Here is a 22,214-nt window from a genome sequence, read left to right as displayed (position 1 = left end):
TAAAAATATATAGAAAGAGACAGCTGCAGGGTAAGCAAGTGCAGGAGTGGGAGTAACGTAGGGAATCGGTAGTTTAGAAACCTTTTTCATGAGGAAGGGCTTAGGAAGCACGTTCAAATTCAAGAACAACAGAAGGTTGCATTTTTATTCCGTATATGTCTCCATTTGAAATTCAGAATACTCCGCATATCTTGGGGTGAATATTGCAAATTCTACTCTGAACTGCCAGAATCATAAGCAGGTAATGGTGCAGGAGTGGTTGCAGATCCTAAGAAGCAGATACTTTATAAACACTTTTAATAAGAAAACACTTGCATAGTGGGTGCAAGTTTGAGATTTTAGAAAGATTTCAAAGTGGATATATCACTGTAGGTACCAGAGTCAAGCTACTAAGATCTTATTGCACCACTCCTTTTCTTTTCCCTGGGTTAAAATATCGATATCATAGCTACTACCAAATCCATATTTTAAGCCCATAATACTCTAAAGGATAAACTATTTTGTTTAGTGAATAGAAGTTTGACCTTGGATGTAATAAAGGCTTCCGTTTGCTGTTCATGATATCAGATCATTAAAGTATATGATGCAGAGTTGAATTTCACTCCCAGGTGCGCTATTCTTAAGGCACATTGTCTTATCTGCTCTTTTTTATTTTTTTCGTGTCTTCAAGGACTGATGTTTACATGAGAGTGAACCTTAACCTTATGAACCTTCAATCATTTCAGTTAGATGGTCGGCATGCAAGTTTTGCAAATTCCTATGCAGAACACCAAACATAACCTTTGCCAAAATTATTACAAGATAGCATGACTTTAGAAACTGAAGCCTGACACTGAATGGCTGATAACTGAGAGTTATGTTCAGAAAGCAACAAAGATTTAATGTCTTATGTTCCAATATATCATCAGCCTGAGCTATGTTCCAATATATCCTGGGAGCTATCATTGTTTAGAACAGCTACATAAAATGACTTACGTAAAGCAAGGGTGCCGGAAGCAGTGCCGGAAGCAGTTGCATCTTGGGTTTCACATATGAGCCGGATTCTCTGCAGCGCGACTTTTACACCATAGAGTATAATATCATTGTAGATAGCCACCGCATCATCCATTTCAGAGATGGACGGCTCTCTTTCACATCTATAACATGTTGTATATTGTGCTGAAAAATACCGAGATGTGTTCTCAGAATTAATGCGAACCGTCTGTCTCAATGATAATACAAAATTCGGCAATGTCACTATCTTATCGTAGAGGATTCAAACTTTTTCACATGATGGCGGGTGTATATAATATTGTGAGAGCATATAGCACACCATCATTATTAATTGCACCATGATTTTTCATCTCGTTTTTTTGAAGTACAATTTTATATTTTTTACTTTAACAATAATCCCATCATATTCGGCCATGGGTTAACCGACTTTATAGAAGAAAAAAAAATATTATACAGCATTACATGTCGTTTATACGACTCACACCATATGCCGCTCCCAATCCATGCCGGAAGCCGGGCGCTAACGTCTTTCTATGCGACTCACACCGTATCCATCGTAGCCTATAAAAGGACCCCCATGCTTCCGACCGTCGCGGTTCTCTCCCTCCTTCCCGCTTTCGAAAGTCGAAACGGGGTCGGTTTCTTTCTTTCTGCTCTCTTCCGACACATCCGATTTTCCCAAGCTCCCATCTCGACGGAGACCCCGATCGGATCGGTCTCCTTCGTCTGCCCTTCTCTGGAGAAGAAGAATCTCCTCTTCATAGGAACGCGATGCTCTTCTTCTTTTCTTCGGGTCAAGGTATGAGTTCTTGGCCTCATCCTTCGATCGTTCTTGATGCTTCCTGAGATCTCGCAAGAAATGTATGAGTTATATCCATTCTCCTTCGATGTCTCTGTCCTTCTTGAGATCGTTCTTGAGTTCTCTCGCAGGAAAATTAGGTTTTCGTCTTGGGAATTCAGTGGATGTTCCTCTTTTATTTTTTCCCTGGAGATCTAGAAATTAGGGTTCCGATGCTAGGTATGTTGTGAAGTGAACCATTCGTATTCTAACTCCGATAAACTAGGAGTCGCTTTCAGATCCGGTGAACTGTGGCAATGACGGGTTGGTAGGTGATTCAGGCTTTCTTTTGAGAGTTGTTTTTCCAGGCAGAACATTTTTGAAAGTTTTTATCCTTATAACAGCCTATTTCTAATTGGGTATCTTGAGGGTTTTTTGAACCCCCTGCAGCTATTTCTAGGGTTTATCCACAATTAGGGATTTCTGCAGCCAATAGATTACCTGACTTGGTGCATTAGTTTCAGAAGACATATTTTGTTTGATTTTTTGTTTGGTTGATAACTCGCGGAGTGGTGTACTCTAGTTTGAACTTTTGCTTTATTGCTTTAATTGTTGATCTAGTGTTATCGCTGATATGAGTATCTGTTACTGAGGATTTTATTTCCCAGGGATTATATTTACTGAAGATTTTCTTTTCTATATATGCCAGTGTTAAAATCAGTTCGTTTATATTATAGGTGGTTTTAGATTGTCTGTTCTTTTTGCACTTCCATTTGTTTTTAGAGCAGAGGCAGATGACCCTGATCGAGACTCTGGAAAAGAACTCCAGCAAGCTAGCCTTCTCCTTCTTGAATTCTTTACTCATTTTAGGGCTGAAAACAGTCCGATCATATCGGACCATATCCAAATCATTTATCTACCACATGTGGAAGGAATTTAACTAGGGATCTCTTTGATAGTTAACAACTATTCAGCCACCATTATAATATTTAGTTTGTTATATAATCAGAATTTATTGTACTTATTCATGTTATAAAATATACCCATTTGAAATATATTTTGATTTTTATACTTTAATAATTAATTCTTTTCATAAAAATTCAATCTTTGTCCTTAGATAAAAAATGGAAATGTATAATTTACTTTTTACTCTTTATGATATTTTCAAAACCTTTTCATTTAAAATATTAAAAAACATCAATAACTTAAACATTTTCCTATATTTTTTTAGTATTTTTTGTTGCAAGTTTTCTGAAATATAGACAATTCATGATTTATTTGTTTGTGCTGCAATTAAAGAGTAACATTTGTATATAATAAATTTCTAATATATTTATATTATATATTTTAATTTAATAATATAATTTTTAATATTTTTTGAATATAAAATATAGTTAGATCAGTGATCGAGATCCTTCGCCAAATCGTTGTTTGTGCAAGTTTAATAACCACATTCGAGATTAAAATCTAGTTATTGTGCATCAATTATGCAATCGTAATAGTGGATTTCGTTTGCATGCTTTATGATAATGTTATTTCTATTGGCTTTCATTATTGAATTCTATTCAAAATTTGATTTTTATTTAATTTATATTCAACGTATATCCATATTTGGATGGAGAAAATATAAATATAACTAATATTTTACTTGTATTTGTATCTGTTTCAAGCAAATATCCATATGTTAAAAATACGGATATGCTATAAACTATAAACATAGGCTAGCATAAAATTTGAGTGTTAAAATTGCTAAAAATATGTTAGGTTCTAAATCGACACATTCCCTTTAGGTATTCCTAAACCAATAACACACTCACTTTTCCAAAAAGGTTTAGGGTGAAAGTTAGAAGATTTAGATCATAGCCTGGTGAGCATTACAGTGTGGGCGCTATAGGGCTTTTTTGTTTAACTATCTTCGAGCATGTATGATGCATATGATAAGAAGCTACAATGAATCATGATTGACCAATAAAAACCAACTTTGCATCTAGAGCAAAGGAATTGAACGAATATAGTTGTATTGAAAAAAATATTGACCTACTAAAATATCTCCCAAAATAAAGGAGGATGGCTATTTGACATTAAGTTCTCGAAATGCTAGCAGCAGATATTTTCATGAATAGATTTGCTATAATAAGTAGGAATGAGATCACATGGAACACAATCCTACATAATTTGCCAGTATTGATTGATATGATAATTTGGGTTGATGGGGAATTGGGGATGCATCTTTGAAATGGTTTGGGTCATCATGAATGATTTGTCTTGGTTGGTTTACTAAAACATGATACCTTATTAGAATAAATTTGGGTTGATGGTGAGATTTCTTAAAAGTAGAAATTTTTATACTCATTTTTGAAGTTTTATGGCTTGGTTTTATGGCTTGTTAGTTTTCATAAATCTATTTCTATGAGAAAATAACCAAGCAAGTCTTTTTGTATCTCCTTTTGTTTTTTTTTTACATCTATCTATTTTCTTATATTTCAACCATTTGAAATTTTACATAAAACCAATTAAGTAAAATCTGATGACCAAATATTTTATATAAATAAGTCCAAGACTTTATTTTCACTTGCCTAATCCAACAAAAGTAAGAAGCATAATAGGCTCTGATCGTTAAGCGCTTATTATGCGAAGTTTTAACTTACGACAGATTATTTTAACAACTCTCAAATTATTTTATAACTAGCCTCGACAAATTTATTGCCGAAACAGTGGCATAAGTTTGGCACGTGCAGTACGCGTGATTCTTTTAGTTTCCGGATCACGCTATAACTCGGGTGCTCAACTCCCTCCCTCGTTCAGATTGGAAGGCCAGCATGCTCTCATCCAAATCCTGTCCTATCCTCTCATGCCATTATCCTCTTCCCTCCCTCCACCACCCCCAGAAGCTATTCCACAGAACCCACTCCATCCTCAAGCCTAAAACCCTCAACCCTGGAACCGGTCTCAGACTAAGCCATCCGTTCTCCTCCGTTGGGAGCAGGGGTCTACTCCAAGTCTGTCGAGATTCCACCGAAAGGAAGAATTTTGGAGGCTCATTTCTGGACGAGAAAGGACCCACCGCCGAAAGGAGTGGAGATGGTGGTGGGAGTGGGAACGATTGGACTACTTCGGTCCTGCTCTTTGGTTTGTGGGCCGGGCTCATGTATTACGTTTTCCAGCTCGCGCCGAACCAGACTCCGGTATTCTTTCTTGGTTACAGGATGATTTGGTTCTTGATATTTTAGTTTGTTTTTGTTAAACTAGGTTAAATTCTAGAGATTGCTCGATATAAGAATGCTGTTATTTAACTTATTCAGAATATTATTATGTCTTGAATTGTTGTGGTGCTTTATGGACACCAGAGACAATGGTCTAATGCTTGAATTTTGGATGAGTGCTTTAGCAAGGGTAATGCTTGTGAGATCTACCCTTTAGACACCTAAAAATTTTGGATGACAAAATTTTTGACTGGTTAATAACTAACTTTGAAACTTTGATTTTTATGTTTGACTTGTTATTTTATTATACATATTTAAATTTGCATCACGAAATCCTGCATTGACGTGCATGGCGATGTTGGTTACGGATACATGTTACAGGATGTGATTTGGTGAGAAGGGGGAAAAGGATTTATGAACATATAAGTATTTTTCTTGATCTGTTTCAAAATTATACTATTAATGGATTTTCTAAAATAATAAAATACGTATTTTTCTATTTTCCTTATCCGTTGATAAACATTCAGTATAAAAGCTCACATAATGTTCTGCTGGGCTTTCAAATATATTGCCTACTGCCTACATATGCACAGCGCTGTTCCTTTAATATCATCTGAGGACTTGTGTCTTGGACTAGTAGATGTGCCATTATTACCTTCTTTCTTAATAATATACTTGTTCAAAATTTTCAGGCTAGCGATGTGTATTATCTGCAAAAACTGCTGAATCTTAAAGGCGATGATGGCTTCCAAATGAACGAAGTACTTGTGGCTCTATGGTACTTCATGGGACTGTGGCCTTTCATTTATAGTATGCTGTTAGTTCCTACTGGTAGAAGGTGACTACTGAAGAAGAAACTCTGTCTAAACAAAGTTGTTCTTTCTTTTCTTATATGTTACACGATGCAATAGTGACCACTTATTCATCTCTTAATCCTATTGGAGTTCTTTAAAAAAAAAATGAGAGATGGTCTGTATGATGCTGGATTCTTGTTTTAGAGCTGTTATCCTGTGTTTAAAATGGCATAGTAAAAGTACTAGGCATATATTTAGTCTTCTTCCGGTTTCAAATCCTCATGGAATGTCAGGATGTCTAGATGGGGTACCGTCCCAAGTATCGGGATGGGACCGTCCTGCCATCATCTCAGCATTCCGATCGGCGTGTTTTAGGACATCCCCTATCCCAAGTGTCGGGACTAGTTGGGATGGCAGCGGATCCTATTCCAAAGAAAAACTAGAATGTCCCCGTCAGCTTTAAAACCTTGATCTTTTGTTTGTACCAACTTTACATAATGGCGACATATGATTTTTTTTGAAGACTTTACCATAACTTGGGATCTAGTCATATTTTCTCTCCTTCGGTGAGAGAAATATATAAGAAACAATTGATAGAAGTCCACAGAAGAAAATCTCTTAAGATAACAAATATATATTTTAGAACTTAGAGAGAGATATTGATGTTTATCAATTTTGAATTTTAGGCAGGAATTAGAATTGTGGATACTATATATTTAAATAGGAGAGAAGTCGGGAGAGGGAAGTTACAAGATGGTAAAAGCAAAAGGGTTTCAGATAGATACATGATAAATTCATTGTTGTTGAACTAATGAGTTCCTACTAAAGTATACTAAGATCACTAGATAAGTAACTTCCCCAGATGCAGTTTTGTCGTAAGAAGCAGCTGCAAATGATGATTATTTTTTTTAATAAAATAGAGAAGAAAAGATTTAGGAACAAGGTTAATGTTTTTTTATTTATACTTTTAATGAGCTTATATGCACTAAATGTATTTTTATAGATATACATGGAGTTACTGATTGAAACTCAGCTACAGCGTCCTTTAAGGGCTTGGCCTTGTTATGGTGATTCTTCTTTTTTACAAGTGCTAAAACAGATAACTGATTAGCTATCAAGGGTTCACTATGATACAGTGCAAACCCCAACTACCTTTAAAGAATTGAGGCTGGGACTGTCTTTATTCAGTTTTGTGCATAGTTATTGTTGAATCACTAGTTGAACCAGTGAAAATCATACACCTTAATCTTCAAATTTGTCAACTTTCCTCTATGTTAAATAATTTGAAATGTTCAAACTGGTAATGCAGTTCAAGAAGCAAGATACCTGTCTGGCCATTCCTAGTGCTTTCATTCTTTGGCGGTGCATATGCCCTTATTCCATACTTCGTTTTCTGGAAGCCACCTCCACCAGCCCTTGGAGAAGATGAAATCAGGAGATGGCCTTTAAATTTTCTTGATTCAAAGATAGCTGCTGGGGTAAGAAACTCTAATGCACATAACTTTTTGATTTGCTTAGCAAAGTTGTATAAAAATTTTTATGTATATGACTATATGAGTGATACTGTAACTTTTTTACATCAACCACATGCATAACTCGTTGATTTTGACCATCATTGGATTACAATTTGAAAAGGTTTAAGTGACAAACAAAGAATCCCAATCGTTCAATATAGTTTCTGTAAAGCGTTGCCTTGAAGTTTTTGGTATCTAGAGTTTTGGTCAGTGATGGTTTGAAATAGTGGAAACAAACAAAATTTGTAGGTGAAACTCCAAATGGTTCAGATTGATGGTTTATCTGCTACCATATTTAACCGTATTTACCTGATTATAATTTCCTTTTTCTGCTGACTGAATAGTAACTCCATTGCACACCAGATTTTACTTGTTGCAGGTTTGGGCCTAACAATGTATGCTGGTTTAGCTAATGGTGATGTGTGGAAGGAATTCTTCCGATACTTCAGAGAAAGCAAGTTTGTAAGTATCATGACATACTATTGGAAATTTCAATACTGTCAGTTTTTTAACTAGTTAGCAGCTCCTGTTCAGCTGTTCTTACAGAACTGCATCAAATACTTTACAAAAACTTTTTTGAGGCTGTGAACTTCTCTCTGTGAAGTCTGGATCAGAGTCGATTAACCTCATGTAAAAACTCTGGCATTTTACCTATAACATTTTTCTTCATTGCAGATCCATATTACATGCATTGATTTTACACTACTCTCAGCTTTCGCACCTTTTTGGGTCTACAATGATATGACTGCAAGGAGATGGTAAACTGAAAACTCTCCACCCAGGCTTGTTCTCATAATATGCTCACAAACCTAAATGTTTTAAAATAAAGGGAAAAGGAGAATGGCTTTCTCGTCAAAGAACTCACTTGTTCCCCTTGTAGCAGGATCAATCAAGGCTCTTGGCTTTTGCCGGTGGCATGTATTCCAATTTTGGGGCCATCCTTGTATCTTCTCCTGCGGCCACCTCTTTCAGCACTCCCTATGAGCACCCCCTCAGTCATAAGTGAGAAAGAGTGATTTGGATCCAATTTCCAGCATTCGTTTTCTGCATAGGAAAAAACGTGCTGCCCGTAGAGCAATAGAGTGCACCAGGTATGCCTATAATTGAAGGCTAACAAACTTGTCATCGTACCATCTCATCTCAACTTTTTCTGCTTCAAAAGCTGATTTGAAGCAAGCCCAACAAAAATAAGTATTATTGATGTAAATATATTGACGAAACCAGAACATTTTTCATCAGTTGTTTTATGCACAAACAAAGATCAAGTAATGGCTTCTTGCGACATTACTTTTGAACCATTTTTCTGTTTATTAAGCACAATATAAAATATATCTTACAGCTGCACGAATTTTATGTCTGGCTTATATTTTAGAATAACAAACTCTGGTTTGTAAATCTTTACGATATGCACCATTTTTCAGTTCAAGGTAGAATAATAGGGCATCACTTGGAAGTCGTGAATTTTGAGTTCAATATTTCCATTGGCACTGTTTCTCAAAAAAAAATAATATATATATATATAGTGGCATTGGACGTTTGTGTTTTTTTTTTATTATTATTATTATTATTATTTTTTAAGGGTGGTGTGAGAACATCATTCTTTGATATTCTGTATGGACAACTTGTTTTAAAGTCATAGCTCTTTCTTTTGGAATACCTTTCGTTATACTATTTTTACTCATTGTGTTTTCCAGGGTTGTGAGAGTGAAGCTGTTCTCGTTAGATGCAAATCTGATTATTGCGGGAAAAAGGTGACGATGTTATTCGCCGTGGCTTGTTAGGGAGCTTTTATTTGGCCTAAAAAAAGATATATCAAAACCTCCTCTTTGAATTCATCCGCGTGCCGCATCATTAGCTACTCCAAACAAGAAATACGACCAGAAATTGCAAATGAACAGCACCTTTTGACCATTTTAAACCTCATAACAACATTAGTTTCTAGAAAATGAAACTTAAGCACAAAAATTACACTTAAATAAAACAAGAAAACTAACTAAGCAAATCTATAGACCAACCAACTGGAAGACGTTGTAAACATCCTGAATGCGTGTCTAACGAGAAATCACCAGGTACTTATATCTTGGTAACCTAAGGAAGAACATCTACCCATTCAGCACTCTACAAAGATTCAGCAGATAATAATAATAAAATAATCGCACCATGTGCTAGAACATCTTCCAAATAATAATAATAAAGTAATTGCACCATCTACTCGTAATGATTGCCGAGGATGGCATAATAAGTCTGCATGAATGCGAGAGAGAAGAGATCGGCAGCCAATGCCGACAAGGTCACCCAAGCTTCAGATCAACATACCAACCATGCATCGCTTTCTTCTCAAGTAAAATCAATGCCATCGCATACTGTGATCATGATCCATCGCATCCATATAGACATCAGACCAAAGAAGATATATGAAGAAAGATCCCTGCAAATCAAGAGAAATTAAAAATAATATTTTAGGGAAAATCATAAGTTACATCTGGTGCCATGAGACAACAATTGCATCGAAAATGAATGCACGATGCTGATTAGGAAAAATGGGCTATATTGCTTTGGCTACATCATTGGTTACATCCACCGAGATTTTTTTTTTTATAAAACAAAAAAGAAATGTACATGGTCAGTGGCAAGATATTATGCTTGTTAAATATGAAAGATAACATGATAACATGAAGCCATGTTACATCCCTACAAGGTAGACCACCCACATGGGCATAAACAGTTGGGCAACAAGATTTCAGAAATTCAGGCAGGATTTCTAAAACAAGAAAATGAAAAAGACTTCGAAGATTCAAAGGTTGCATCAGACTGTAATCATTTGCTACACATAGTTACGGGAAACCAGGTAGAAAAAGACTAGTTTATTTGAATATATTGTATATCATCAGAAGAACCTCTTGAGAATGTATACTATTACATACTTTACTTTGTAAAAGTCTACAGGAGAAGATAAAATGATGAAACCGTAAAACTTTTTTTTTTTTTTTGGATAAGTCTCTCCGTTAAATTAATTCCAAGGATATAAGGGACAATAGAAAAAAGTAGATGCAAAATTGTTATTTCTGAAAAGAAGCAAAAAAAAAAAAACGGTACTCAGGCATTAAAAACCTGGTGAAGAAACTCCTGTGCCCGTTTTCAAGAGTGTCCATTGTCAAATGACCCAAAAACATTGGTGCTGGATTCCAATAACCAGCCATGCGTTCCCCTGTAGAATTTGACGCCAAGAATATGAAACCCTTCCTTTCCTGCTACAACCCATGTCTATATCAGAAAACAAGTACCATTCATCTCAAATTTCAAAAAAAAGATATATCTTTAAAATATATATATATAAAAGGAACAAATGAAATAGACTGTGAGCTCATTTCAACATTACTTGTTTGTCCTCAACAAGAATTTTTTTCGCAAAGTATTTGACACTCATTTTAACTTTAAATTGTTGGATGAACTTACCTGCAAGCGAAAGTCGAACAATTCAGAATGGAAATAACACTGCAACTACGTACATTAAGCCCAGCATTGTTTGAACATTCATATCATGAACATGTAGCACAAAACACACACACACACACACACACACAGAGGAAACATTACCTTACTTAAGCCCATGCTCTCCAGAAAGATTCAGACCATTGATCAGACGAATTGCATCATCTTGAGATAACTTATTTGACTCCAAGCATTTTGTCAAGAATGAGACAAACTTTATATACGTCTACACTCTGACAGTATCCCTCCCTGCAAAATGCACTTATCAGCGCATTGAATATACACACGTCTGGAACCGATCCTCGTTCTGTAATTTCTTCGAGCAGTTTTAGTATCTCTCTCAGCTTCCCTCCCTTAATCAACCAATTATTTAGACGAACAACCAGAACAGATAAGAACCCATCTTTGAGGGATCCAAGAAGAAAATCAATAGCTTCCAAAAATTTTCCTTCTTGGCAAAAACTATCAATCATGATACTATACGTGAACTTATTGGGAACAATATCCTCCACTACCATGTTCGCATAAAGACGCTGGACTTCACTGAATTCTCCTGCCATGTAAAACCCATGAAGCAAAGTGTTATAAGCCACAACATCAGCAGCAAATCCCCTACTGCTCATAATGCATTTCGCTTTACGAAGCTTCCCAGCTCTGCAAAGGCTTCGAATCACGATGGTAAATGTACAAGCATCTGGTCCGACCCCCTTCTTCACCATATCGATCAAGAGCTTTAGAACACTGATCCATTCACCGATCTCACACAGCCTACTCATCAAAGTGTTGTAGAAGAAGTTGTCGACATCCCATTCCAATTCAGCATTCCTCTCCAACAAGCTCTTGGCCTCCCAAACCTTGGAGTCCCGACAAAGGCAATCAAAAAGGATGTTCAAAGTGATTGCATCTGGGCACAACCCACTCTGCCGCATAACTTCGAACAGTTGGAATGCTTCATCAACCTTGCCCACTTTACAAAGCCCATTCATATAGATATTGTAGGTGATTGCATTTGGTTTCCAGCCCATGGACGCACTCTCCCTCAAGATCTTCTCCACCTCATCGAATTCGGCAGTTCTGCATAGGGCCTCGACCAACACGCTGTAAGTCACCACGTCCGGCCGACAGCCAAGGGTTTCCATAGTGCCCATCAACCTCTTGGCTTCTTCGATCCTTCCCGCCGAGCAATACCCATGAACGATACAAGTATACGCTTCAACAGTCGGCAGCAACCTTGCTTCAAGCATCTGATCCAAAACACCCCACGCTTCCTCAATCCTCCCGGCGCGGCAGAGGCCGGCGATCAGGGTCAAGTAGGTGACTCTGTCGGGGTGTCGGCCGGATCGAACCATGGATTGGATGATATCATAAGCTGAATCGATGAGAGAGGGGTGTAAAGTTCGCGACTTTATGAGAATTGTATAGGAGGAAGTGGTCGGGGCGATTCCGGACGAGACCATCTCCTCGAAGGCGGCCTCGGCCTCGGCGTGGCGGTTGGCGACGACGAGGGAGTTGATGAGGGTGTTGTAGCAGAGAGCGTTGCGAGTCGGGCGGAAGAGCTGGAGCTCGCGGAAGAGGCGGAGGACCTCGTCGGCGTCGCCGCAGCGGGAGAAGTACTTCATCAAGACGTTGTAGGAGGCGGGGAGGGAGCGACGGGGTCCGACGCCAGGAGGGGGGAGGAGACCTTGGGGGCGTTTGGAGAACTCGGCGACGGCGGCGCAGAAGGTGGAGAGCTTGGTGTCGGAGGAGGAGGATTCCGGATAGGAGTTCGCGGTGGAGGGAGTGATGGGGGGTGGCGGGCGGCAGCGGGTTGGGAATAGTTCGGCGGTCCTCCGGCTAGCGATTCGGGCGGCGGCCGCCGAGGGTGGAGGGCAAGGGGAAACGGAAATCCAGGGCATGGAAAACGAAAGGAGGTCAAGGCGGCGGAAGGAGACATACAATTTTTTCTTATTGCTAAAGGTTCGGTCGGGGCTAAAGCTTCCTCCTGCGACATCTTATATAGCTTCCTCCTTCTTCTATTTAGAGTGTTTGAATCGAGAGGTACGGAGAGTAAAGAAGAGAAATTCAAGACACAAATAGAATAAAAAAGAAACAGAGGGGAGAGATTTACCCTCCCCTCTGTTAATCATTGATGCGATGAATAACTTCATTCATGACTCTCTGATAAGGATTATTAAAAGTACATAAAATTCAAAAAAAATAGTAATAGTAATTTGATGATAGAGTGATATCAATGCCATCCATGGACTCGGATTCTTGTAATCAAATGATCAGATCCTTGGTCTTACCATGTCATGTTTAATTATGGTACACGCTTTTTTAAGGGACTTCATGGGAGTATAAACATATATAAAGGATTGTTATTGTTTGAATATAAAGTATGGCATCGCAAAATTGATTTTGTTATGAAAATTTGTCCTCCATAAGTTTGGAATTGTTTTGGCTGTCACTATATTTTATGTACGAGTATGAATCTTCTATGATGTATGATATGCATCGCAGAATACTATACAATGCTCGAAGATCGTTGTCAACAGATAGATATCAAATAGGAACATTTTTATATATCGTACATCTTGTATTCTACCATGCAAACAACTATCAAATAAAAATAGCTTTGTGCATATATAATGCAAACAACGTAGAAATTATGTTTCCTATCCTCTTCAGTTTTGTGAATTTTTTGTTGTTGTGTTTTCGTAAAGCAAATCAAATTTTATTTTTGAAATATTAGATCACTTTTGGTTCTATAATAACAAAAGATTCTTTTTTATATAAAAAAGATTTATATTATATGGACAATTTTTAATATCTTGTTCGTTCATAACAAAATAATTTTTTTATGCATCGGTAAAAAATATATGTTTTTTAAGAGAGAAAAACTATTTCATAGATCGAGCCATAAATATCTAACATAATTTATATTTAAATATTTTAAATAAATAACTTGTACAATTATTTTTCTTTCCGAATCCTCGTAGAGCCATTTACTTGATCGTAAATGCTTCTTCAACACTTCTAATAAAAAATATAAATAATTACTTTTAAAAAAAATATTCTCAGTATTTCTTGAAAAATTATTATCCCAGTTCCATGTCCAACCTAGTTTGACCGGCGCTAAAATCCCGGAAGGCGCATTTCAGGATACGCGATTGCTACAGTCGGTCAACTCTCCCAAGATCTTTATCTAAAATGACGCCGTCCCTATTCCCGTTACGCCACCTTGCTTCCCGTGGCAACGCCCTGCGCTCTTCTTGTCTTTGCCCTTCAAAACTCTCTCTCTCTCTCTCTCTCTCTCTCTTCTACTTCTATCCCTCCTCTCGCCTCCATGGCATCCCCGGCTCGCTCCTCCCCCGTCGCCTTCTCCGGAATCGCCTCCTTCACCGGCGGCGACTCCTCCCTGCTGCCGGACCCCAATTCCCAGACTGGAAGTGCCGCCGGGAGCTTCCAGGGCGAGGGCCTACTCGCCGGGACGGCCGGCGGCGTCCCGGAGGTGGACGGAGGCAGCGGCGGCGAGGCGGAGTTTGGGTTCCAGCGGCCGGAGTTCGGGCAGGAGGCGCTGGCGGGAACCGTACAGATCTACGACCGCCACGTGTTCCTTTGTTACAAGTCGCCGAACGTCTGGCCGTCTCACGTCGAGGCGGCGGAGTCTGACCGGCTCCCTCGCCTCCTCTTCGCCGCCCTCAAGGCCCGGAAGGAAGACATGAAGAAGCGGGTGGGTTCTTTTCCGTTCGCGGCTCTTCTCAAATCATAATCTAGGGTTGGTTTTAATTCCCTATATCGAATATATTTTGTTAATCTTGGGATTGTTTCTGGTTGTTCATCTTGATATCGGTAATTTTGGTATTTCCGGAGGGGGTGCAGGAGGATTTAGGATTTGAGCTCTGGCGATTATTACTGGAATTCGATTCTTGGATGAAGTTTGAAGTTTTGAAGCGATTTTTTTTATGGGTTTTCTCCTACTGGAGTATCGGCGTTCTTTTTATATTGGGATTTGCTTTTATTAGCGAGTGAAGAAAGTAATCGATTTGATCATGCCTGTCTTGTGGCAATTTGGAACCGTTTACTTTTATAATTGGCCAGCTCTCTATTTATAGTTATTGCTGTTTTGCTTTACGACTGCAGGTGACGTTGGAGGTATATTTTGCTTGTTGCTCTTTTACCAATCTGGGAATAAATTCCTTGATCACTAGTATGTTTGATGAGATGTTGTGAGGATAAATATGATTCTAGAAATTGTATTTCTTCTAATAACGGATTTGGATTCCTAAGGTAGCAGTCCAAGTCTACTATGATGAGTTTATTAATTTTTAACAGTTTCGAAGATTGATCATTCATTTAAAAATGTTTGTGCTCATATGCATGATTCTTTGAGTTGTTATCTTTTTTGTGATGCACATGCTCTCTGCATGATTCCTTTGTTTCTTCGTCCTGCTATATTTTGGATATTGTTAATGTTTTAATACATGGAGAAGCATATGCATGGAGCGTAACAAAAATGTTAATGTTGCTACTATAATTTGCCTAGTATCAACGGGAGTTGTCTTTGGAAAGCAAGATTAATTTTAATGCTTTTATAAGGCCAGGAAATCTGGAGTCCTGTTTACACTTTAGAAGTCAGTGTTAACAAGGTTATTCATATTATGATATATGATTTTCTAATAGAAGTCCTCATGGTCTCTTCAGAGTCATTAACCTGTCTACCAATTCAGAGTGGCATATCTCATCTACGGGATCTTGACATTTTCAACACGTCCATTGACCATGTATCCTTGCCTCATTTGTTTACAGCCCAGAACTTTGAGGAGTACCCATATTTGCTTAACTACCACCATGTCTTGAACTGCTAACTGCTCATCCATGAACCATATAACAGCCTAGGTGGAGGCATTTCCCATTTGTACATATGACCAAGCTTTGGCATCCTTACAAATTTAAATGTCTCCATTTTTTTCTTTGTTATCAACTTAGACAAGAAATCTTTCTTTCCCATGCATTAGGTTTGGTTGACTTAGAGATATCAAGTACTCCATAAAAATGAGTCAGGCATATGGTAGAATATAAGATGCCATTTCTTATGTAAACGGCTCAGTGATATACTTGTCTTGCTGGTCAAAATTATGTACCTATAGTTCCATGCTCAGAGTTTAAGTTTGGTTTTCATTACCTTGTGCTGTTACATTGGTGCTTCTAATAAGGATTTTGCCCTGATATATTCAATATCGGCAAGATGAATTAAATAAACATATGGTCTTTTAAATTTTTAAACATCAGAGCTCATTTGCTGCACCCGTTTAACAAATTTGTGACCATGATCTATAGTTACCATGTCCTGCTAGACCTTCTATGCCTTTCTACTTGTTGTACCATAGTCTATCGTTACCATGCTCCGTCATGGTGTTTTTTTAACTCGAGTTTGGCTATAAATAATTAGATTTATTTTTTTTAGCTTCATCCAAATTTATTACTTTGTGTTTTCTTGATGTTTAAGTTCTTTGGGCTTTAGAAGTATGCTGTGATCCAGTTACTAGGTAGTCTTTTTAGTTCAAATGAAATGTTTCTTTTAATAGAATAGTTACCTTTGTGAAAATATTTGCATTTAACTTTATATTTGTTGGTACTTACAATGTAATTGGGCTTGCATAGCAGGCCATGGTTTATGATGCATTGTCTCTTAAATGAGACAAGGAAGTGATCTGCATTTGAGAGCTTTCATAGATTTTAAGCTTATAAAGTGTGTTTGTTGTATAGAGTGGCTTTTGCAACCTAATTTCTTAGGCTAGTGGTGGTACTGGACGTAGCAGGACCTAGAAAAGTCAAAAAAAATGATGCATAGGCTTTTGCAAGAATATCTTTAGTGCCACTATTTACGTATTGGACACGTTCAGGAAAATAGAGTTAGATCATTTATGTTGGCTTGTTGCTTCCATTCTGATTATGTGGTTGATAAGACTGTTGATGTCACTTTCGTGTGATCTTCATTCTATACTAAAACTTTGCTTCACCATCTTTTGCTGAAGCTTCTGTTGGAAGTCTTTTGCTATCTTGATGTTTCAATTCTCTTTCTCATATATGGATTCATTATAGTTAACTGTTTGTTCTGTCCTCTATGCTTTCTCCCCTTCTTCAGAAATAATTTATAGGACTAAGCGAAAATTATCCTATTATCTTAAAGATCCATGCTTTAATCGAAGTGCCTTGTGATGCTATCTAGTTGCCAGCTAACGCTGTCTGGATTTTCTTTGTGATACTTTTTCAACAATCTTATGTGATACCTTTGATAAATGAGTAGTTCTTTATTTGGTCTTTGCTCATGGCATTCCTAGATTTGCACTTCATTAGGTTCTCTCCCTATTATTGTATGGCTGCTACTTGCTGGTATGATTACTCGTACATACTTCTCAGCAGAAAAGGGGCATGGGATGAAGGTATTGTACCATTACATAATGGATGCTTTTCATCACAATCCCCCTTTTCTTGGCATGCAACCAGCTTGGTACGGTGGTATGGTATGAATGCTATACTATGAGAGCTGGTGACTGTAACAATTACAATACATGATACTCAAATCCTTGCTCGTTCTCTCTCTCTCACTCTCTCGGGTGGGTTTTTTTTTTTTTTTGGTTGGGGGGGGGGGGGGGGAGGGGGGGGGACATGGTATTGGAGGATGAGATAAATTATTTATGTAGAAAAGTTTTTCTGCATATTTATTGATATATTATGCTCTTTTATGCATTAGAGGTGGAAGAAATTACCCCCTTTGTTATTTTTTTAGATATTATTGCACTCTATCTTCATACATATATGTGTTTATGTTGTATGGATGTGTGTGCACATAACTGTGTGTCTCAAATTTCCCTATCCATGGAAAATCAATGATAACCATCTAAACTGATGCATCAATATTTATAAGAAAGACTATAACATTAAAAATTTGTATTGATTGACAATTTTATATTTGGAGGTCTATGACTGAATGTTGTTCTACTAGGCAATTTCCCAAGCTTAGGTCATATGCAGGCTTCCTTGCTTAAGATCTGACCACCTTGGCAGCCCCTATATACAAATAGATTATGACCCCCACCATCTTTCTCTCCAGATTGGACTAGTTTTAAGTTAATTGTATAGTTTCAACTTTGTATTGATTATTCATTATTTAATAGAGTTTTGTTTTGCATTAACTTGGACTCAAGGTTTTAAGTTCCGGTGGGATGGGGGAGTCCTAGCCATCCATCCCGTTCGTGTGAGAAAATGGAATTGGGACGAGGTCGGGACACCGAAACCCATTGGTGCAGGGAGAGAAGAAGAAAGAGGAAAGAAAGACAGGAAGGAAAGATGAACAAAAGGAAAAGGTGAAAAGAAAGAAGATGAAGAAAAAGGAAAGAAAGAAAGGAAGGGAGAAAAAAAGAAAGGAAATAATGGAAGGGATAAGAAAACGAAAGAAAAATAAAAGGAAGGAAAGGAAGGTAGAAGAAAAAGAAAGAAAGGAAGGAAAGAAATAAAGAAGAAAAAGAAATAAAAAAAGAGGAAAAGAAAGGAAAGAAGAGGAGGAGAGAGATGGAGGATATCTACGAGGATGTATGACCGGGACCACCGTCGAGACGGGGCAGGACACCTATGGAGAAACCGGGACACCCCCGTCCAACGGGATTTAAAACCTTACTTAGACTATTAATCATGTTCTTTAAATAGTTAATTTAAACTTTTATTTATGGAAAACACTTATAAGCCTATTATTTTTATGTCATGTGATACTAAATTGTTTAATAGTAAATCTAGAAGTGTTTCATGGTATTATCTTCTATTTCATTTGGTTTCTTCCATTCGATTTCTAATTTTATAATTGTGTTTATATATTTGTGAATCCTAAGTTATTTTTATTATTTTTTTAATACAATCCCTTGCACAAACCACCTAAGTCCTATCTTCTACCGAAGTGTTGTGCCATCCTCTAATAGCCTACATCTACAGCTGCCGCTTCAATACTAGTTTAGATGTTTTAATCATGATTAACTGTGGGGGTAACATGCGGACATCCTAGAATACATTCTGTTCAATAACACTATTGAAACTATCCATTTTGAGTATACTTGTTGTATAAGTAAGATATCTCAAAAACTTATTCCTTTTGTTCCTAGGTTTCCAAATTTGTAAGTCATGATGAACATTGTGAATCTTCTGTTTGGTTGTTCCATCATTAATTTTGGGCTCAATGTTACGAAGAAAATGCTAACACTGCTCTATGGACCACTGTAATCAACTGCTTTAACTTTGGCTTAATTATATGTAACTTGCATATAACTAAAACTCAGCTTGGCTTAATTAATCATCTATCGGATCATCTTAGATTAACCATGCTGGCATTTGAGGAGGCGACTTGTTCCGACCAAGGATTATGTGTTAAGTGCCTGGACAGCTTAACGCTGAGGTCTCTGCCTTTGTCAACATGGATCAAGATGTATGCCATGCACTCTCTTCCCTGGTGTCATCTGTAAAATTTGGAAACACTTTATGTATTAGAAAAATAATATTCACTTTTATATATTAGAAAAATAATATTCACTTTTCTTCCTAGTCATTGATGGGGGAGAATGATTCTATGATAAAGGTGGAAGCTGTGATACTGAAATTCATATCAATGTTGTACGCAGAACTTTAAATGACTTAATGATGAAATTGGAAGATATTGTTCTGATGTCTTAAGTTGGATGAAGGTAAGAAATCATCATGGAAGCTATATTTCAGAATTGCAGCTTCATAATCCTATTCATATCAAAAGATGTAACTAACAATGTTAAGTCATTCATTAGGAGCCAGGAGTAATAGTACCTTTTGTCCATTCTTCCAAGAACTGTCTTTTTTTTAGTCAAGCTTTTGGATATCTTCTTTTTATGGGTTCCATCCCTCTTTCCTGACCTTACCTGCAAACAAATCACAATTTCCCTCCTCTTACTCCAGCCTTCTTGGATCTTCATGCCTCATGCCAGAACCATCTTCATAGTTCTCTCACTGTAAAATCTTTGAACAGTGCCTGGTGATCTATTGGTTTCAATGGCGTCACTGGAGTGTATCACAGAAGCTACTTTATGGCAGATGTCTTTAACACTTAGTTCTTATTTTTCAATAACTGCTGTTTCCCAGCACCACTTCCTTCCCCACAGGGCATCAGTCCCTTGTGGCAGTCAGAGATTGGTGTGGTACATGGAGGTCACATGGGTGATAGGTGGGCCGTGTACCAGTTCTTTCTCAATGGTACGGTGAAGGGAGTGGTGCGGTGAAGCTTTGTCCTTTCTCAATGATACTTTTCAAAAAGAAGGGTACATCCATGAAATTATTACTGCCAAAAAGTTGGCTAGCCATTCTTTATGGAGCATTATATTATCCATGCATCCTCTGATGTAAGTCCAGGATGACTTTGCTGATACTTTGTGAATGATAAATTTAAATTTTTAGTAGTTCATTAATTTCAATTTTATAAATTAAAACATCTCTCTCTCACTCACTCGCTCACACATTGCTCTTGTAAATTGAATTCAATCTAGGCCATGGAAGATGGCTGCTATTCCTGATAAATTAGATAAAAGATTAAGCAAGTGATGTTAGTGCCTTGACATTTTTCTTGCAGACTCGTTTGACCATATGCGAAGGAGAAGATGGTACTGATTCTTCCAATGGAGATGTTCTGATCTTTCCAGACATGATTAGATACAGGTTTTGTTTTCATTGAGTTTGTTGAACAAATTGCTAGATTTTATCCTTATATGGTTTAAATTTAAATTTAATGACACTGAGTGCTGTTATTTGTATCAGGAAATTGACACACTTTGATGTTGATACTTTTGTTGAAGAAGTGCTTGTGAAAGACAATGAGTGGCTCCCAGGAGCAGCTGAACCACTGACTGGTTCATTTGTTTTTATATGTGCTCATCAAAGCCGAGATCGGAGATGCGGTGTTTGTGGCCCTGCTCTTGTTAAAAAATTCAAAGAAGAGATAACCCTTTATGGTCTACAAAGACAAGTGTCTGTCAGGCCCTGCTCACATGTGGGTGGTCATAAGTATGCAGGAAATGTCATTATATTTAGTCCCAATATCAATGGAGAACTTACTGGTCATTGGTAAGGAGGGAAATTCTGCATTTGAATTACTAGTTTTCATGTCAGCATAATAAGCTATATATTGCTTGTTTTTCCCGTTATGGACTTCTCTGAGAAAAATTCTTTATTGAGGATTACATAGTTTCACTGCTTCATTGCACAAGGTAATGATTGGTTTTCTATTCTTGTTTTTGTAAGGTATGGATATGTCTCTCCAGATGATGTGCCTACATTGCTTGAACAGCACATTCGGAAAGGCAAGATTGTAGACCATCTGTGGAGGTAGTTCCTTTTCCTTATTTGAGCCTTTCTTTTCCTCTTGTTCCTCTTAGATGAGTTATTGTTTGTTTTGGAGTTTAGATACAACATAACTTCTGAAGAAATATACAAATGATATCTTAGCGCATCGTATTCTGATGCATTAAGAACACCAAGACCAATGTTTATTAGGTACTTATCATAATTCAATCTTCGAGAACAACATTTACTTGTCATAAGCTGGCTACCTTTGCCACCTTTCTTTATTAGGGAAAAAAAAGAAAGGAAAATACTTGCATGATGCATCTAATCTGGTTGAAATTTCGAATCAGGGGGCAAATGGGATTATCTGAGGAGGACCAGAAAAATGCTCAGAACCTTAGACTTCAGCCAAACAGTGGAATGGAGCAAAATACTGCAAAGGAATTCATCGAAACTGCAGGAACTGATGGTGTTGTAAATGGCACAATAGCTGGAGCAGGTGGATGCTGCCAGGGCACTGGCAACATCTCTTGTTGCCAGAACACGCCACCGATGGAAAAACCAGAAAATGATCAGATTGGCGAACAGAAGACTCAGGAGGTCGAGCAGGAGAAGAGTAAGATGGAAACCAAGACCAGTAGCAACAAAGCAGCCTCGTGCACTCGTAAAATCTGTGCAATGCCCACCTGGTTTGAGAGCTGGGAACGAGAGGACACCTATGCAGCTCTCGCGGTGGTTGCAGCCATTGCCTCCGTTGCTGTTGCTTATAGCTGCTATAGGCAGCTGAGATAAAATTCAGTTCTTTTCTAACTATGACTTGTGCTGGCTTAGGTATCAGCAGTCCTCATGATAGTGGGCTATCATGTCATCAAAATGTATTATAGCTGTTCCATGGGAAAACAAAACATCAGGATACACGTGATGGAATAAGAAACATGATGCTTCAGACCTAGTTTTGAAATGTTGTAGGTTTGAAAGATGTTAATATTACCCTAATATACATGCAAGGGATGGACAATATAGTCTGAAAAAATCCTGGACATGGATGTTGGTAACCACGAATGAATGCTGTTTTTTGAATCGAGACATCCAGATTGGCTGCTTTCTC

General features: G+C 37.7%; 3 protein-coding genes across 9 annotated transcripts; 2 read left to right on the top strand and 1 right to left on the bottom strand.

Annotated features, from left to right (window-relative positions):
* The first annotated feature begins 4,546 nt into the window (after positions 1–4,546).
* LOC103702387 (uncharacterized) lies at positions 4,547–9,117 on the top strand. 4 transcript variants are annotated; one of them, XR_003384740.4, is made up of 7 exons: positions 4,547–4,956; positions 5,667–5,812; positions 7,078–7,246; positions 7,646–7,744; positions 7,958–8,040; positions 8,163–8,373; positions 8,977–9,117. XR_003384740.4 is itself a non-coding variant. In XM_017841623.5 (6 exons), exons 1-6 carry the CDS (start codon positions 4,591–4,593, stop codon positions 8,296–8,298), a joined length of 999 nt encoding a protein of 332 aa, XP_017697112.3. In that variant the 5' UTR covers positions 4,547–4,590; the 3' UTR covers positions 8,299–8,630. The 4 variants fall into 4 exon arrangements, 2 of the variants coding, with proteins under 2 accessions (XP_017697112.3, XP_017697113.3); XR_015971502.2 differs by having other exon boundaries at positions 4,548–4,956; positions 8,166–8,373; XM_017841623.5 differs by lacking the exon at positions 8,977–9,117 and having other exon boundaries at positions 8,163–8,630.
* A 49-nt stretch (positions 9,118–9,166) lies between these two features.
* LOC103702386 (uncharacterized) lies at positions 9,167–12,919 on the bottom strand. 4 transcript variants are annotated; one of them, XM_089926242.1, is made up of 4 exons: positions 10,880–12,796; positions 10,662–10,738; positions 10,394–10,530; positions 9,167–9,710 (listed from the first exon to the last, which is right to left on the bottom strand). In XM_089926242.1, exon 1 carries the CDS (start codon positions 12,667–12,669, stop codon positions 10,951–10,953), a length of 1,719 nt encoding a protein of 572 aa, XP_089782368.1. In that variant the 5' UTR covers positions 12,670–12,796; the 3' UTR covers positions 9,167–9,710; positions 10,394–10,530; positions 10,662–10,738; positions 10,880–10,950. The 4 variants fall into 4 exon arrangements, with proteins under 4 accessions (XP_089782368.1, XP_008783026.4, XP_089782367.1 ...); XM_008784804.6 differs by lacking the exon at positions 10,662–10,738 and having other exon boundaries at positions 10,880–12,919; XM_089926241.1 differs by having other exon boundaries at positions 10,394–10,738.
* Positions 12,920–13,977: 1,058 nt separating this feature from the next.
* On the top strand, positions 13,978–22,192 carry LOC103702385 (uncharacterized). Its single transcript, XM_039127939.3, has 5 exons — positions 13,978–14,486; positions 20,397–20,482; positions 20,582–20,887; positions 21,065–21,148; positions 21,457–22,192. Exons 1-5 carry the CDS (start codon positions 14,100–14,102, stop codon positions 21,896–21,898), a joined length of 1,305 nt encoding a protein of 434 aa, XP_038983867.3. The 5' UTR covers positions 13,978–14,099; the 3' UTR covers positions 21,899–22,192.
* Positions 22,193–22,214: the final 22 nt, after the last annotated feature.

This window comes from Phoenix dactylifera, chromosome 11 (genome assembly GCF_051530095.1).
Source record: "Phoenix dactylifera cultivar Ajwa chromosome 11, Ajwa_hap1_PhDact_Kaust_v1.1, whole genome shotgun sequence".
Lineage (NCBI taxonomy): Eukaryota > Viridiplantae > Streptophyta > Magnoliopsida > Arecales > Arecaceae > Phoenix > Phoenix dactylifera.
The sequence above is the reverse complement of the archived record's forward strand: the minus strand, read 5'-3'. Positions and strand labels throughout refer to the sequence as shown.

Excerpts from the sequence above, each read along its gene's own strand:
- LOC103702387 (XM_017841623.5), top strand. The coding sequence starts at position 4,591 with ATGCTCTCATCCAAATCCTGTCCTATCCTCTCATGCCATTATCCTCTT. Across the intron at positions 7,247-7,645 it reads ATTCAAAGATAGCTGCTGGG|ATTTTACTTGTTGCAGGTTT; the intron begins GTAAGAAACTCT and ends ATTGCACACCAG. Across the intron at positions 8,041-8,162 it reads GATATGACTGCAAGGAGATG|CAGGATCAATCAAGGCTCTT; the intron begins GTAAACTGAAAA and ends TTCCCCTTGTAG.
- LOC103702386 (XM_008784804.6), bottom strand. The coding sequence starts at position 12,669 with ATGCCCTGGATTTCCGTTTCCCCTTGCCCTCCACCCTCGGCGGCCGCC.
- LOC103702385 (XM_039127939.3), top strand. The coding sequence starts at position 14,100 with ATGGCATCCCCGGCTCGCTCCTCCCCCGTCGCCTTCTCCGGAATCGCC. Across the intron at positions 20,483-20,581 it reads CCAGACATGATTAGATACAG|GAAATTGACACACTTTGATG; the intron begins GTTTTGTTTTCA and ends TATTTGTATCAG. Across the intron at positions 20,888-21,064 it reads GGAGAACTTACTGGTCATTG|GTATGGATATGTCTCTCCAG; the intron begins GTAAGGAGGGAA and ends TGTTTTTGTAAG.